The 18,841-nt window shown below is 37.2% G+C and overlaps 1 protein-coding gene across 5 annotated transcripts in view; it reads right to left on the bottom strand.

Annotated features, from left to right (window-relative positions):
• Positions 1–18,841, bottom strand: part of sec16a (SEC16 homolog A, endoplasmic reticulum export factor) — a 219,458-nt gene that overhangs the window by 125,086 nt on the left and 75,531 nt on the right. For all 5 annotated transcript variants that reach the window (XM_039763857.1, XM_039763859.1, XM_039763860.1 and 2 more), the window contains 5 exons: positions 14,853–15,051; positions 7,394–7,583; positions 3,946–4,088; positions 494–555; positions 121–259 (listed from right to left, as the gene is read on the bottom strand). In XM_039763857.1, coding sequence (XP_039619791.1) covers positions 121–259; positions 494–555; positions 3,946–4,088; positions 7,394–7,583; positions 14,853–15,051 — 733 coding nt within the window. The remainder of the gene's footprint in view (positions 1–120; positions 260–493; positions 556–3,945; positions 4,089–7,393; positions 7,584–14,852; positions 15,052–18,841) is intronic.

The raw sequence follows: 18,841 nt of genomic DNA, 5'->3' as shown, positions 1-18,841 counted from the left end.
TATTTGTGGATAATCGCAGTATAAATGGTATTTATAAAAAGAAACCAATTATGATAAATTATAGTTTTCCCTGGTTTACTTGACATAAACAGTTGATATACACTGACAAGTGATACTGACCCCATTTTGACGGCACAGCAGTACTATAAACTCCCATATGAGATTTGCTGAATCCCTATCAATTAGGCATTCATTTCTTAGACACTCTAGAGCTCTGTTTTGTGCAAATTTGATCACATCAACCTTGTGCGTTTCCCCTCTGGAAAAGAAAAGAAAAAAAAAACATTTGTTCAGCAACAAAAGTAATAAAATCTGAAATGCTTGAGGGTAAAATGAGATTTCAGAAACCTAGCAATTAGCAATATTATTCACAATATCCAATATTATTTTTATAATTAACTATAATGATTGATAATGCTCAATCTACAAAAAAATAATATTATAAATTGAAGTTATGTATTTGAGAATGGCTGATTATACCAAGTTCACTTACTTGACAAGAGGCCCTGGGAATGATAGCAAGTCTTGTTGTTCTTGTGTATTCTGAAGTATGACCTGGTAAAAAAAAAATGTAAAACCATTAAAGCATAGGATGTCAAACAAGTGGCAAGCACATTTATATTTCATCTAGAAATAAGCAGTAAGTAGAAACTATTTATAAAATTTAATTTAATCCAGATTATTAGGCCTTAGACCAAATCCAATTACAGTTTAATCTTTAAGTAACATTCTAACATCTTTTTAATTTTTCCATTTTCAAAAAGAACATTTTTTTTATTTTTGAAGATCCTTGTTAACCCAGCCTCTTTAGAACCACAAACTTAAAATGTTTTTTACATTGACACTAAAAATATTCTTCTTTACTAGATGCTGATAATGCTTTCAATACATTAGCAAACACTGATCATTCACATTTAGTTTACATGGCAAGTATTATTCAGGAAATATATGCAAAACTGCTACTAAGAAACACTTATCGAGATCTCTAAAAACATCCTATAACTATCTTCACTGTCACAGAAGTTTTGGGGTCCTTTTATGACATTAATCTGCATCCAGCCCATTTGTGGCACTCTAGCCACTGTAAAGTAAACTCACACTGTTCCACTCCATTCGAACTAGTGTGGTCCTGAGGTGTCACCCATGACATGGCTATGCTCAGGTCTACATTTGAGGTACTTCGTCATGTGGTGGGTATGCTAACATACTGTATTAGTGCATGCACACACGTTTCCAATTTAGCACTGCCAATCAACCTATCCTGCATGTAAAAGGAGAACTGTAGAGAAATTAATTGTAAGAAACATAAATTATTCACTATTGCACTTACAATGAAAAAACAATAAGCAAGGAAATATCAAATTATATATGGTTTTCAGCACTTTTGAAAGATAAATATAGCATCAGATTGGGAACTTGAAATAAAACTATTTTTTTGCTATTTTAATCCTCACTTTATCACTAATCTTCAGGAGTGCTTTAAGCATTTTTCTCTTCAAGTGCAGTGTATTATTGATAATGCTAGTTTTACTTCTCATTTAATTGTCAAAGATGTAATGCATAACTACAGAATGATGGAAGTGTTGCTCTATGTTGAATTAAATGTTTGTTAAGAATGTGAGGCCATAAATTCCTATTGTTATTCCTAGTTTACTACCAATTAACATGTGGTAGCACAGCTAACAATGTACTACTTTCATTATAGCATTCATCACAAAGTAGTTCCTTGAATAAACAATTTAAAAAGATAAAAATTGGGAAAGGAATTACCCAGAGTACTATATACATTGTCAATACAATTTATTTATTTTATTTTTTTACAATTCAGGAAAAGAATAAAAAACAAACATTTCTGACACACAGCAGGAGTGCAGAAATAAGATGCCCAATTGAATTGCCCAATTGCCCAATTGCTACATTAAAACCATGAAATGGCTTTTGTATTTTGTGACTGGCTGGAAAGATAAATAACCACCAAAGAGGGTGGTGACACAGGAGCAGGTTTAAAACACACTACAATGCTACAGTGAACTTTTTGTTTATTATTACAAAGCATCGAAAATATAGGTGGCATTTTGCATTAAAAAAATTTGATGTACACACACACACTTATATTTATTATTTCTAAAATTGTTTTTTCTTTCTTAAATGCATGCTTATTTATGGCTTACAATCCAGTTTTAGCTATGGATGTTGCTAACAGCATTTAGGCCAATGATTATAACAATTTAATTCAGTTTTCCAAGCTCAATTATTATAAAAATAAGGGACTATGTGTCTACCTTGGCACAAAGTAGCAATGAAAATTATACTGTACAGGACAATGGTTACTCATCGTATCACCCTGATTCATATAAGGCCTGTTATCACTCACCAGTCTGTCTAACCAGCAAATATTTGCAAAAGTAACCATGGGTACATAAAAAAATCCAGCATAGATATTTGTAAAACACACACACCTCACAAACAGAATCTAGGACATGACTGAACCCATGATGCTGGAACTGTAAGATAGAAGCTCTAATCAATGCACACTGTGCCACCAAGTATATAGTCAACTGTTCATCTGCCCATTTTTACAAAAAATAAAATGAAACATAGTGTTTGTAGTTAGTCATCTTGTTAACTGTGCAACACTGCTGAATTACAAAAATATAAACATTAAAAAGAACGCAATTCAGCATTTGCATGCACCATTTAAAATATTAATTGCATAAAAGTAACGAAAATGTTAGCAAATTCTGCACCATCATTTGTTGGTTGTCCTTCACAACACTGTAACACTTAACATTCTCAGACGTTCTTAATTACAATTCAGAGTCAATGTGGGCTCCGGCTTGTTCTGGCAGCAGCGTGCATATGGGAGAGAATGGCCTTTAAAGGTGCCAAGTCTATCGCACACACCTGAGCTCAACAAAGGGGCTGTTTGGAACTGCCATAGCTTAATTTTCACATTTTAAATGATCAGCCTCTGAGATTATTGAACAATAACTAATAATATTTGTACATTATATGTGGCACTGTATTTAAGCACTTCTTGTCTGGCTGGTGATCATGTTTGAACAACATCTTTGAAAATTACTCCAACCACAATTAAAGTCAAATGTATTTCGTGGGCAGACTGCTCAAAGAAATAAAAACACAAAGAAATAAAATTCATTCTAGTAAACCAGTTGATTGGTATAAAAGCCAATAATTTCAGCTTGTATCTTTGGCTGTTTATCTGAGCCATCTTCTGTGTGATGTTTACGCAGTTGGCCAATACCTGCACAGGTTTACTACCAAATATTTAGTTTTTGACCTAATAATGGTACATATTAGTAAATGGGCTGTAAGACAGAATATCTACCAAAAAAGATGCATACTTAAAATGACACAGAAAACAAGACAGAAAAAGCATTAAGAAGAAGATTATTCCAACATGAATGGGCACCAAAAACAAATAATTCCAAGACTGCAATGTGGTGTAATTTGTAATACTTTGCAACTTTTTTCACAAGGAAACCACACACACATACATACACACACAAATATATGTTGCAAACATAATCTATATATAAAAGGGAAAGAAAGTCAGAATCACTCTAGCACCAATCACATGGCACTTGTAACAGCCCATTACAAAAAAACACAAATGCCAGCTACATACTGTAGAATGAGGATACTAGGCCAGTGCACCCAAGAAAAGGCTATAAAGATGTGTTGTATTCTATATGATCTCTCAACTATCAAAAAGCTCAACAGATGTGAGGTTTAGTCAAAATTGGTAAGATTGAAACTTACTGTTTTTTATTACACAAGAAAAAAAAAATGTTTGGTTTTTATTTTGACACCTTTCTTTTTAAAATGTCACTCTTTAGTATAAATCATAAGACAGACCTGTAACATTTTAATTAGTGGGGAGACTATTTAAGTGACCAAACAGCACTACATTAATCTTATTACCTCCATGCTATAAATTTCCACCAAAGCTGGTTGGCCCTCTGAAGGAAGGTTGGGAAGAACTTTAAGCAGTTGACCTCCTGGACCAAAGCGTCCACACATGTGTGGGATGGAAAACTTCTCCGGGGTAGCAGGTCTTGGAGGTACTAAAAGAAAAAATGTTATTCAAGTTTTCAACTTTCTTTCAGTACTGTGGATTTAAACAAAACTGTGACCATGTGATTTGATCATAATTAAACTACTGTAATGTGCTGATAAAACTACCACCTAGTCCAGCTACAAACCCAGCCAATCCCTCCCCAAACCATAAAGTGAAACATAAACAAAAATGTTTACAGGGTCAACAATGTCAGGCATACAGAGTAAACTAAATTCTTACTTACATGTGGTAATCAACATGCACATTTTCAGAACTCTCTGCCATTAATCTATCTTTTAAAATTATTTACATAAACCAAAGGATTTGCAAATGTTACATTTTGCATAGTTGCTATACATTTTGAAAACAGCAAGGTCTTTCAAATTACCACTGCCTGTAAAGGATTTTCGTCTGCATCTAAAAGTTTTTTTTAATGGGTTGTGAACACACACCTAAAAAGACATATTTTCATCTCAGAGATGTTGAGACATAACTTTACAAAAATCAAAAAGGTTCACAGATGTCAGATTTTTCTTCAGAATCTACAAAGTTTGAACACTGCTGTGTTCTTTGGCTCATATATATATATATATATGAGTGAGTGAGGGCTTTGCCTTTTATTAATATATATATATATATAAAAATATATATATATAAATATAAATATATATATATAAATATATACATATATAAATATATACATATATAAATATATATATACACTAATAAAAGGCAAAGCCCTCACTCACTCACTCATCACTAATTCTCCAACTTCCCGTGTGGGTGGAAGGCTGAAATTTGGCAGATTCATTCCTTACAGCTTCCTTACAAAAGTTGGGCAGGTTTCATTTCGAAATTCTACGCGTAATGGTCATAACTGGAAGCTGTTTTTCTCCATTTACTGTAATGGAGATGAGCTTGAACCACTCATGCTTTCTGTATCTTCTGCATTGCATTCAGGTTACCCTGATGTTTTGTCTCATAGTGCCGTCTTAGATTAAATTCTGTAATTACAGCCACATTAGCTCCACAAATGAGACACACGGGTTCAGTAAACATATACTCAGCCTCCCATCGCTTTTTAAAGGCTCTATTTTCAGAATGAACTTTTCTCTCCAGCATCGTGTGAGCTAGCTTCGCAATAACTTGCAGCATCATAAGCTAGACTTGATTAACGCGGTAAGTGTTCGGCAAGGCAGCTGAAGCGCTGCATTATGGGATCTGTAGTTTATTGTGTTACCAGCGCTTCATATACCTGGGCCATTAATAACAATAATACAGTATATAAAATGATCTCGGGCGGATATAATTACGCCGGGCCGGATGTGGCCCGTGGCCCTTGAGTTTGACAAATATGGACTAAATAGAACTTGAAAAGATATATTTTTTGAAATGTGATCGCGCAATTCAGATAGAGTTGACGCGCACTACAGCCTGCATCCTCCCCTTGCTCTTACTTTTTTACCGTTCATCTAATGAATACACTGAGTATGTATGGCTTTACCAAAACAATCATTGATGGCGAATAAAGTATCCATTATTCGAGTATGTAGATCGGGATATATATATACATATATATATATACCCGCGTATCGCAGCGGAGAAGTAGTGTGTTAAAAAAGCTAGAAAAGAAAAGGGAACATTTTAAAATAACGTAACATGACTGTCAATATACAGTATTTGTTTTGTGAGTGTTACTGAGTGTTGCTGTCATCAAGGATTTGATTATCATTATTTCTTTCAATCAGGCTTGTATTTGTAGGATGTGTTGTGTTCAAGTTACATTCCGTGTTTGTCAATCGTTGTAAAGATGACAGGTTTCTTTCATCGATTCGTTTCTTACTGCATCAATAAACAGCTCGCCTTCTTCTTTATCTGAGACCTGACACACTGCATACACGGGTTTTTTTTTTTTTTTTACACTGTCTTCCTTTAGCGGGACATTGACTTTTCCACCGTGTGCTTTGTTTCCACAGTAGCTGCATTTATGAATATGCTTATCAGACGCTTCATATTTTTGCTGCCTTTTCAATTGTGTAATTCGGTTTTGTTCAGCGCTCTTTGGAACTGTTGCTTTTATCTGTGCACTGCGTCAGTTCACGTGAGCCACTCGGTGTACATGCATCGAAGGTTCCCAGCTGTGCTGGTGCCATCTCGTGCTATGTCCATAGCTTTATTTAATGTTACCTTAGTCCTGGCACTTAAAACTTTCTCTCGCAGTTTCGCTGAGTTTGTGTCAAACACCACCCTGACCATCTCATCTTCCTCTCCATAAGCACAGTCCTTCACCCGTGAATATTTACCCGTGGCAGTTTGCTATTGGATTGCCGCTGACGGACGGCCTTATATGGGCAGGCACTAAATTACAAACGCCAGCGGCAGCCTGTCTATGAACTTAATTTAAAGTGTAGGTTTACATCGTGCTTTGTTTCCGAAGTAGCAGAACTCATGAATATAGTTGTATATGTCACTTTCGCCGCTTCTTATTGTTTCGCTGCCTTCTCAATTATATAATGCATGTTTTCTTGAGCGCTTTTTGAGGTCTTCCTGGTTTTCTATGTACTGCGTGATTACGTGGGAGGCGTGATGATGTCACACGAAACTCCGCCCACGGCGTTGAAGCTCATCTCCATTACAGTAAATGGAGAAAAACTGCTTCCAGTTATGACCATTACGTAGAATTTCGATATAAAACCTGCTCAACTTTTGTAAGGAAGCTGTAAGGAATGAACCTGCCAAATTTCAGCCTTCCACCCACACGGGAAGTTGGAGAATTAGTGATGAGTCAGTGAGTGAGTGAGTCAGTGAGTGAGTGAGTGAGTGAGGGCTTTGCCTTTTATTAGTATATATATATAAATATATATATATAAATATATATATAAATATATAAATATATATATAAATATATATATATAAATATATATATATATAAATATATATATATATAAATATATATATATATATATATATATATATATATAAATATATATCTATGTTCATCAAACCTATGACAATACACATCTTTAAAAACTTGTTACATTATTAAAATTACACATTATACATGTAGTTTTAAATACTGAGCTAGCACAGAAAATGAAGAGCTGATTAAGTAAGGAGTTCAATTCAAAGCGAAAACTGAGTTACTAATAATGAAATTGACTGGAATACCTACTTATAGTCACAGGGATCTAAAAGTAGGAGTAATACAATTTGTTTGCTTTGAAAGGTTCCCTTGTGTATTTGGCATACTAAAGATTTAAAGCTGAAAGATCCACTTCAAAATCAGGAAAAATGAGAATGTTCAAATCTCACCTTGTTCCACTGATGGCCAAGTGCTATCTGGCACATATCCTGGTTGGTAAGGGTATTCTGAAAAGCCCTGGTGGCCATCCACATTATCATGATAGTGACTATATGAGTAATTTGTGGGACCAGATACAGGCTGCCCTGAGACGTCATATCCAGTTGCAACAAGGTCTGGCTGACTTCTGTAAACTTGACTCTGCAAAGCATAATTTTTATTAATTAGAAAATAATTAGTTTTTCTTTTCCTTTTGTATAATTTCTTTATATAGTGAACACTATCTAAAGGAACTTTATAAACACAGAGTAAACACACACGCATAATATGTATATGTGTTTAAACATTGTATAGCATTCCTAACAATGCAATCAACATTTCATTCCTTTGGTGTGTATATAGACTTTATGAACATACACACAAATTTATTACAATTACAGCTGTTACATTAGGTGAACGGATTTGCTGAGGGTTACAACAAATTAAACTAGTAATCGTTCTGCTTTGAGCTTTTTTCCTTGAGCATCTAGGTCATACTGCATTTGTATATATAGTAGACCCCCGCGAAGTCGCTGTTCAGAGTTCGCGGCCTCAGTCATTCGCAAATTTTTCTTAGAACCTATCTAATAATTGTTAGCAGAAACGGCAAATATTCTCCGCAATTTTTATAGTTTTTTCGTGGTAATACTGTACTGTAGAGAGTGTGGCCACTCTCACTATGTGTTCCCCCCATATCTGGCTACACCAGCAGCGGTGTCGGCAAATGGCAGCAGAGGACACAGTGCAACACAATCTGGTTTGTACATCTTGTCATTGTAAGTGGTGGTCCTCTCAGGTGAATGCTGCCATGGCACACCAGCTACACGAATGTGTGGAGCACCACGATTAGCTGCAGACCGATTAGATGATGCTGATACCTCAGTTTCATTTTCAATCTCGATATTCAGATCACTTCCACTAAAATCGGAGTCCGAAAAGTCAGAGTCCAATTCTAAATAGTAAAATATACACAAAATGTTGCCCACAGTATTCTGCAATGTGAATTCGCTTTGCTCTCTTGCCAGATGTCGATGCCATTTTTGCATTTGTTTGCTTTCGTTACTCATGCAGGCACAGGGATTAGATGTCACAAGTCAACATGTCAAACATTTCTCCTATTAAAGACAGTTTTTTTGAAGTTTAAAGCTGTTTATCAGCCTCGCTCCTCCTTTAATAGTCGACATCTGCTCTAAAAGATTTAATAAAATCTTGAAAAGTTAAGGGTGCACATCATATATGATTTTTTTTTTTTTTACCTGAAAATTTTGGGCTAAATTAGCATGATCATTATACATAAGTGCACATTATATGAGTGATTTAACAGCATAAAAACAGGATATTGTTCAAGCACATTAAAGAATGCAGGAAGAGACATCCCTAAATATAAACAGTTTGCACAATACTTAAAATGGTGCAAGTTTATATATAAAGTTTAGGATAGTACCTGAAGGCATTCTTAAGAGGACAGATGATCTCATATCTTTCCCACAGAAATAAATTGGAAACCAAGAAGGTATCAGAGCTAACCTGTGAAATTACTAGAATAGATCAAGAACATGCCAGGTGCCCAAGTGAGGCTCTTCATAAGAAAAGGCAGGCTCTGCATTCATAACTTAACCTCTTGTGGAAGTTGGCCCGGACACAGACAGGCAGACACGTTCATGTCACCCACAAACACGTTTATTTACAATATTTACAAGTAATTGCTACGGTCACACAAACCCAAATAATGGTCACTAAGACCCAAATTAGTGCACAAAACAAACCCCAAAGTCACAGTCCTGGCCACAATGCCTTTCTTCGGGCCGCCTCCACACTCCTCTCTGCCTTGTCCTTCTTCCACCCGACTCTAGAGCTGAATGAATGGAGATGGCCCCTTTTATGCAGTCCCCGTATGAGCCCCAGGTGTTCCCGGCATTCCTCTCTTGGCCACGCCCCAGCGTGGCGGAAGTGCCGGCTGTCCTCTCGGCAGCTCTCCGGGTGCCGTCCTAAATCTTCCCCCCAGCACTTCCTGGTGTGGCGGAAGTGCTGGGATAACAGGTCCCCAAAGCATTGGGGCGGTGACCACGGGCCCCTACAGGGCGGAGCTTCCATGCCCTGTACCCGTGGCCCCCAGAGCAACCAGGAAGACGGCCTCCACGTGATCCAGAGTGAGCTTTGACCCTCTTCCGGTCCCTCACGGCGTCCCGGCCGGGTCGTTGCCCCTGGCATCTCTGACACTCTTAAAAACTAAAGAAACTGAACAACTCCATAAAATACTGTGCCTGCAGCACTAACAGAAATTCAAAAGATTTCTGGTCTCAGAATTAATTTGAATAAAAGTGTGCTCTTTACAGTGAATTCTCAAGCACACAATATTAGATTGGACACCTTCCCTTTTATCATTGCAGATCAATTTAAATACCATGGGGTAAACCCCACAAGTAAACATAAATCTCTTAATCAACAAAATTTCTCCATCTATATGGAAACAATTAAGCAACACTTGCATAGATGGTCAACCCTTCATCTCACTTTAGCTGGAAGAATAAACATTGTTAAGATGAATATCCTTCCTAAGCTTCTCTTTTTATTTCAAAACATTCCAATATACAGTACATCAATAAATTATTTAAAAAATTAGACTCAACCATAACCTCATTTATTTGGAATTCAAAACATCCATGTATCCAAAGAGCAACCCAACAAAGACCTAAGGCAGAAGGTGGCATGGATCTACCTAACTTTCAATTTTATTACTGGGCAGCAAACGTACAAACTATAAAAACCTGTATATGGACACAAATCGATGAACATACACAGGCTTGGTCCGCAATAGAAATAAAATCCTGCAGTATTTCTTTATATTCCTTGCTTTGTGCCCCAATAAATGCAAGTTATCGCCAATATACTAACAACCCAATTGTGCTTCACTTAAATCAGAATATGGAACCAATGTAGGAAGTATTTTAAGATAAAGAAGCTTTTATCAGTGGCACCTCTGCACGAGAACCACCTTTTTCCACCCTCATACACATATGCAGTTTCTAATATCTGCAAAACGTTTGGGAATAAATCACTTCCGAGATCTGTACATAGACAATGTCTTTGTATCACACAAACAAATACATTCCAAATTTAACTTTCCAGCAACACAATTCTTTCACTACCTTCAAATCAGATACTTTGTTAAACAGAACTTGCCCAATTTTCCTCACTTCCCACCTCCCGCTATGCTAGAAAAAATATTGATCAGTCTTGAAGACTCAGACAGCATTTCTGCAATATATAAAACCATTTTGCAGTCTCTCCCTTTCAAAGATCCAAGAGGACAGTGGGAAAAGGATCTCTCAATTAATATCTCAGAAAAGGAGTGGAAGGTAGCAACGCAGAGAATTCACTCGAGCTCCATATTTACAAAGCATACAATTATTCAATTCAAAATTATATATCGAGTAAATCTGTCTCGTTTAAAATTGTCCAAAACGTTTCCAGGGCAAGATCCAACCTGCAAACACAGCAATCAAATTCCAGCCTCACTGGGACATATGTTTTGGGCCTGCACCAAATTAACATCATTCTGGGCTAAAACTTTTAAATGCCTTTCAGACAGCCTTGGTGTCACAATCCCTCCTAACCCATTAACAGCTGTGTTTGGTGTACTCCCAGATGGGCTTAAAGTGGAAAAGGGCAAACTAACTGTAATTGCCTTTACTACACTATTGGCACATAGACTTGTCTTGCTCAACTTGAAGAATCATAACTCTTTTAAGTCAGTGGGTAACTGATATTATATACTATTTGAAATTTGAAAAAAACAAATTCTCACTTAGAGGATCTGTGCAGAACTTTTTCAAAACCTGGCAGGATCTAATCTATACTAATAAAAGGCAAAGCCCTCACTGACTGACTGACTCAATTATCACTAATTCTCCTAGTTCCCGTATAGGTAGAAGGCTGAAATTTGGCAGGCTCATTCCTTACAGCTTACTTACAAAAGTTAAGCCGGTTTCATTTCGAAATTCTACACGTAACAGTCGACAACGTCCGCCATGTTGAACTTTCTTATTTATGGCCCCATCTTCACAAAATTTGGTAGGCGGCTTCCCTGCATTAACCAAAACCGATGTACGTACTTATTTCGGTGGTATGACGCCATTGTCGGCTGCCATATTGAATTTTCCACACGTCACTAATTCTCCAACTTCCCGTGTAGGTAGAAGGCTGAAATTTGGCAGGCCCATTCCTTACAGCTTACTTACAAAAGTTAAGCAGGTTTCATTTCGAAATTCTACGCGTAACGGTCATAACGGTCAACAACGTCCGCCATATTGAACTTTCTTATTCATGGCCCCATCTTCACGAAATTTGGTAGGCGGCTTCCCTCCACTAACCAAAACCGATGTACGTACTTATTTCGGTAGTATGATGCCACTGTCGGCCGCCATATTAAACGTTTCAACAGTCTTTGTTACTTATGGGCCCATGTTCAAGAAATTCTATCAATCAAAGAACTGTCATTTACCGAGTGGTTTCCATGCCCGGAGATACCACCTACCTTTTCCATTCTCTTTGTTACATATTGCACGGCCATATCAGGCTCACTCTTGATATCCGGAGGAACATTTTGTCTTATGTATTGAATGACTGGGACAGGTTCAAGGTGTGGACTTGTCCCACAGTTTAAAAAGGTTTAATTTTCTTCTTAATAAAAATTTGAATGCAGTACTTCACCGCTGCGAAGCGCGGGTATTTTGCTAGTCAGTAATATTTTTGAGTAAGCTTTTAAAGCACTGAAGAAGCAGATTCTCTCCCCATTTCTTTTTCTTCTCCATTGACCTTTATTCACTTACTAGCAAAATACCTGCGCTTCGCAGCGGTGAAGTACTGCATTCAAATTTTTATTAAGAAGAAAATTAAACTTTTTTAAACTGTGGGACAATATGCCAATAATTATTTGTTAAGGATCTCTTTGTATACCATGTTGTCAGTTCGCCCTCCGTTGTAACATGACCAAGCTGTGCGCTGAGCTTACTCTTGAGCATGTAACTTACAGTTGGCCATGTGAACAGTAATCTTGTCTCAAATCTCACAGCTTGGATTGCTGCTGTCATAATCGGTTTGAGTTTCATGGTTTGTTTCAATTACGACAGTATTTGCAGGATTTGTTGTGTTTGACATTTGGCATCTCTCAAGCGTTGTAAGCACACAACCGGTTTCATCGATAAAATCACATCCAGCTTTTGAGAGTTTAAACATTCATAAACATCAAAATGTCCACTACTGAAATCGTCACCTGTGAATCTAAGATGTTTAAGAGGCATTGGCGGTTGTCGAAAGGTGTAAAATATTTGGCCATTTCGTACACTTGAAAGCGACAACCAACAATTCAGCGGCAGCCATCAACTCACATGCAGAACCATAGGTGAAGGGCTTAAGCATTTCACTCTTCTAGTGCTCCTGTGTAGTATAATTATCTCCTGTACCGTCATCAGTCCACACCTTGAACCTGTCCCAGTCATTCAATACATAAGACAGAATGTTCCTCCGGATATCAAGAGTGAGCCTTATATGGCTGTGCAATATGTAACAAAGAGAATGGAAAAGGTAGGTGGTATCTCCGGGCATGGAAACCACTCGGTAAGTGACAGTTCTTTGATCGATAGAATTTCTTGAAGATGGGCCCATAAGTAACAAAGGCTGTGGAAAAGTTTAATATGGCGGCCGACAGTGGCATCATACTACCGAAATAAGTACGTACATTGGTTTCAGTTAGTGGAGGGAAGCCGCCTACCAAATTTCGAGACGATAGGGACATAAATAAGAAAGTTCAACATGGCGGACGTTGTTGACCGTTATGACCATTACGCGTAGAATTTCGAAATGAAACCTGCTTAACTTTTGTAAGTAAGCTGTAAGGAATGAGCCTTGCAAATTTCAGCCTTCTACCTATATGGAAGTTGGAGAATTAGTGATGTTGGAAAATTCAATATGGCGGCTGACAGTGGCGTCATACCACCGAAATAAGCACATACATTGGTTTCGGTTAGCTAAGGGAAGCCGCCTACCAAATTTTGTGAAGATAGGGTCATGAATAAGAAAGTTCAATATGGCAGACGTTGTTGACCGTTATGACCGTTACGCGTAGAATTTCGAAATGAAACCTGCTTAACTTTTTTAAGTAAGCTGTAAGGAATGGGCCTGCCAAATTTCAGCCTTCTACCTACACGGGCAGTTGGAGAATTAGTGACGTTTGGAAAATTCAATATGGCGGCCGACAATGACGTCATAACACCGAAATAAGTACGTACATCGGTTTTGGTTAGCGCAGGGAAGCCGCCTACCAAATTTCGTGAAGATGGGGCCATGAATAAGAAAGTTCAATATGGCGGATGTTGTTGACCGTTATGACCGTTACGCGTAGAATTTCGAAATGAAACCTGCTTAACTATTGTAAGTAAGCTGTAAGGAATGGGCCTGCCAAATTTCAGCCTTCTACCTACATGGGAAGTTGGAGAATTAGTGACATGTGGAAAATTCAATATGGCGGCCGACAATGGCGTCATACCACCGAAATAAGTACGTACATCAGTTTTGGCTAGCGCCGGGAAGCCACCTACCAAATTTCGTTAAGATGGGGCCATAAATAAGAAAGTTAAACATGGCGGACGTTGTCGACCGTTACGTGTAGAATTTCAAAATGAAACCTGCTTAACTTTTGTAAGTAAGCTGTAAGGAATGAGCCTGCCAAATTTCAGCCTTCTACCTACACGGGAACTTGGAGAATTAGTGATAAGTGAGTCAGTGAGTGAGTGAGTCAGTCAGTCAGTGAGGGCTTTGCCTTTTATTAGTATAGATTAATTCATCTATTTACTTATTTTTACTAGCTTTAAGTTTTATTCTGCTGGCCATGCTCTCTTTCTCAGAGGTGGGGGTTGATTTGTTTTTGATCCTATTTTTGTAAAAATTGATCTATTTGTATGGAATGTTGTGTGCTTTTAAAAAAATCAATAACATTAACAGAAAAAACGATAGTAATAAACCAAACCGTTCAGGGACAGAAGAAATAACTTGTGATTAAGAAACTGGCCATATGAAGACAGGTAAACCTTAGTTAAGGAATATGACTTGAAAACAGAGTAATGCAGAAAACACATTTTTGAAATAAGAACTATTTTTAAAACAATAACACATTTTTAACATTGTCCATTTTTCATTGTCTGTTGACAACAATTTTAATTTCACGCAATACCAATATAGAGTTCTCAGTAGCATTCAAACTTGTTTTTAAAATTACAAGGTGACTCAGTAAAACCTAATGCTAAGAGCAATGTGCACACAATGCTAATTTGTGTTTACCAGTAATGTATGTCAGAGATATTATTTTGATTCTTCCAAATCTACATACTTCTTTTCAAATTTAAAAGGGCTAACAGATTATTTGTGTTTTACCTGCTGAGATCGAGAGCTGAAGCTACTCCTGCGACTATTTTGGCTCCGGGTGCTATGCACACTCCGGGCTGAATGCTCACTGTGGACACTTCGTCGGTCACATTCATCACCATAGGGCTCTCTCCGCTTTACAAACTCATCATCAAAACTTGAATCATAACGAGGATCATACTGCCAGCGATCATCATATCCTTCACGCCTGTTCAAGTGAAAGAGAAAACAGTTTACATTTGAGAAACAATTCTCACAGCTGTATTAATTTTTCACTAAAATGCACTGATCAAATTTAAATCTGAGCACTAGGCTTTTGTAGCAAAGAATCCCACAGATTATGTTAAAAAACAAATGAAACAAGGTCTATTTTCGTTGGTCCCTGTATTTAGTTTACAATAAAAAGAAAAACAACTTTTAATATACACCGTATCTTAAACATGTGTTCATGTTCCCAAATTAAGTAAATTGAATGAACTTCACATCAGTTGAACTTACTAGCTTTCAAATAGCTGAGAGGCAATCAGGAACCAAAACAGATGTTTGGAGACGTTTCTTGTAGGTTTTTACATCCTTTAAGTCTAGCTTCCAATGTGCTTTCCTCATTCTGGCTTTGTCTTCCTAAAAAAGGTCATCGGGTTTGGCAGGAAAGTAGGGATTTGATACAAATTGAATCCAAGCTAGAAAAACTTCACTTCAATCTGACATCTTCACTTCCAGCCTTGACTGAAACTTTCACTAGTTGCACAGCATACCAATGTATTCATAATGACAGTGAGGTATTTTTGCTGATGTAACAAGGAATTCCATGAACTTCTCATAAGCTGTTTCTAAAATGTTTAGAAGTTTCTTAAATCAATCAAACATGGCACTACTGAGAGACACCTGTTGAACACAATTTGATTTTCAAGAGCTATAAACTTTCAACTAAATTGAGCATTAAATGTTAATACTCTGCATCACCATCAAAACATACATACATTCATACATAAATAAATAATCATTTTTTATTTATTTTTTGCTGCCGTTGCTTAGTTTGGATTTATACTTTATTAGCATATCATTGACTCCATTTATAGCAAAATTATCTCTAATCAGCACATTACTTTCAAATTCTCTCTAACTGCAATACACAAAGGCTCATTCTTCCCAGATACATAATAAAGAGAATGTGCCAGTTGTTATATTTTTTGTATCAGGCTCATATAGACAAGTCTAGCAGCAAAAGAAGATTAATGTCCATGAGTAACATTTCGTACGAATTACAAACAATGTAGTTAGGGAGTCACAGACAAAAAAAAATTATAGCCAAAAGCATCGGCTGGTGATTAATTAGTATTCTGATTAACCAAGGCTAAAAGTCACTTTTTACAGACGAAAAACAGGGGTAAACCTAATGGTTTGACTGTTTAAATAAATTGTTAGTTTTGGATTCATTTTTTTTTTCACGGCACTCGTAGTCTGAATCACAATCTGATTGTATGTGTGGTTACCTACCAGGTAACGCTTGTGGTTGGTCTGCAAATCGGCAAACATCCGCCACGTTGCCCTCCTCAGTTGTGAGAAGCAGATCGTAAATTGTTGAATAGTTTTACTATCAAATAATGCAAAGAGTACGCAACACATGTTTCGCCCTAATTCTGGGCTCATCAGGCATACACACTCACTGCACCCCCTATCGGGGATCGAACCTTAGAGGTCAGCATCAGAATTGAAGCCTATTAACGTTGCGCCACGGCATGTGGTTCATTTACTTGACAGTAAGTAGATCGGGGTAATTACATTCATGGCATTCGTAGTTGTATTCTCGGACTCGTTGTATTATTTGGCAACAAGTCAAACATTCAACATTCTATATATATATCTATACTAATAAAAGGCAAAGCCCTCACTCACTCACTCACTCACTGACTTATCACTAATTCTGCAACTTCCCGTGTAGGTAGAAGGCTGAAATTTGGCAGGCTTATTCCTTACAGCTTACTTACAAAAGTTGGGCAGGTTTCATTTCGAAATTCTACGCATAAGGGTCATAACTGGAAGCTATTTTTCCCCATATAATGTAATGGAGTCTTGAGTTGGAGATGGCCGTGGGGGAGTTTATGTGACATCATCCGCCTCCTACGTAAGTACGTAGAGAACAAGGAAGAACTCCAAACAGCGATGAGCACAAAACGCCATTTCACAATTGAGAAGGCAGAAAAACATTATGAAGCAAATGATGCATACAAGCATATTCATAAGTACAGCTACTGCGGAAACAAAGCACGGCGTGAACCGTAAGTTCATATTAAATTAAGTTCATAGACAGGCTGCCACTAGCGTTTGTAATTTAGTGCCTGCCCATATAAGGCCGTCCATCAGCGGCAATCCAATACAAACACTGTCGGTAAATGTTCACGGGTGAAGGACTGTGCTTATGCAGAGGAAGATGAGATGGTCAGGGTGGTGTTTGGCACAAACTCATTGAAACTGCGAGAGAAACTTTTAAGTGCGGGTCTTAGCTGACATTACGAGATGGCACCAGTACAGCTGGGAACCTTCGATGCAAGAACACCAAGCGGCTCCGTGAACTGGCGCAGTGCAGACAAAAGCAACAGTTCCAAAGAGTGCTGAACAAAACCGAATTACACAATTGAGAAGGCAGCAAAAAATATGAAGCGTCTTATACATACAATCATATTCATAAGTGCAGCTACTGCGGAAACAAAGCACACGGTGGAAAAAGTGAATGTCCTGCTAAAGGAAGACAGTGTAAAAAAAACCCGTGCATGCAGTTTGTCACATCACAGATAAAAGGAAGGCGAGCTGTTTATTGATGCAGTAAGGAACTAATCGATGAATGAAACCTCTTATCTTTACAGCGATTGACAAACACGGAATGTAACTTGAACACATCCTACAAATACGAGCCTGATTGAAAGAAATAATGATAATCAAATCCTTGATGACAGCAACATTCAATAACACTCACAAAACAATTACTGTATATTGACAATCATGTTACGTTATTTTTAAAATGTTCCCTTTTCTTTTCATAACTTCTACTTCTCCACTGCGATACGGGTATATATATAAATGTATATATATACCCGATCTACAATACATACTTTAGCATAGACAAGCCACACGCTGTGGCTAATTGTAGAGTCTTAAGCCTCTACGCCGACATTGAGGTTGATTCGAGAGGGTGTACTGACTATGTACGCTACCGATTCATTTTACCTTAGCATCTCCTTGGTTTGGGGCGTATGAAAAATATTAGGTTAGCAGAATCATGTTACGTTATTTTAAAATTTTCCCTTTCTTAGCACAAGCACAGCTGAGAAGCTTCGATGCATGTACTCCATAACGCGTTAAAAATAGCGCATTTAATCACACTTTCAATTCCAAGCAAGCGGGAACTTTTGTCAATGCATGATTTCCTGGTACATCCATTACACTGATGCACACATCACAGCTACAAAAATGTTAGAGTCGGAATAAAGCGCGTTCCTACGACTGATCATTTCGACTACCAGCGAAGCCTTGATAAAAGCATGGTTTTGTGCACACTGAAAAGCAAGCAAAATTAGATGCATTACAGAAAGCGGACTTTGTGGCTCTTACTGGGGATCATTGGACTTCCGTGACCGTTAGTAATTCTAAATACATCTAATTACAAAATGTTCAATGATCACACTGTTTTAGCCTAATGTACAAAATAATTTTGGCTAATGTTACTCAGAGTTTAAAGAGTAAGCTGGTCAAATTACCTTTTATGTTTCTGACTTATTTTTTAAGAAGAAAAACTGCACTTTATGTTGAAATTTTGGTTATTATTATTTAAAGACAATACTATTCTGAAAATGTACTTAAAGTACTTAAACTACCACTTTATTTTTAAGTCTGCCCAATTCTAACCAGGGATGATATTTTTGTTTCTGTTTTGAATTCAAATGCAGTTTAAATGCTTTTTTCAGAAATTAAAACAGCTTCAGTTTACAATATTCATGTCC

The sequence above is a fragment of the Polypterus senegalus genome, chromosome 9, assembly GCF_016835505.1.
Source record: "Polypterus senegalus isolate Bchr_013 chromosome 9, ASM1683550v1, whole genome shotgun sequence".
Lineage (NCBI taxonomy): Eukaryota > Metazoa > Chordata > Cladistia > Polypteriformes > Polypteridae > Polypterus > Polypterus senegalus.
The sequence above is the reverse complement of the archived record's forward strand: the minus strand, read 5'-3'. Positions and strand labels throughout refer to the sequence as shown.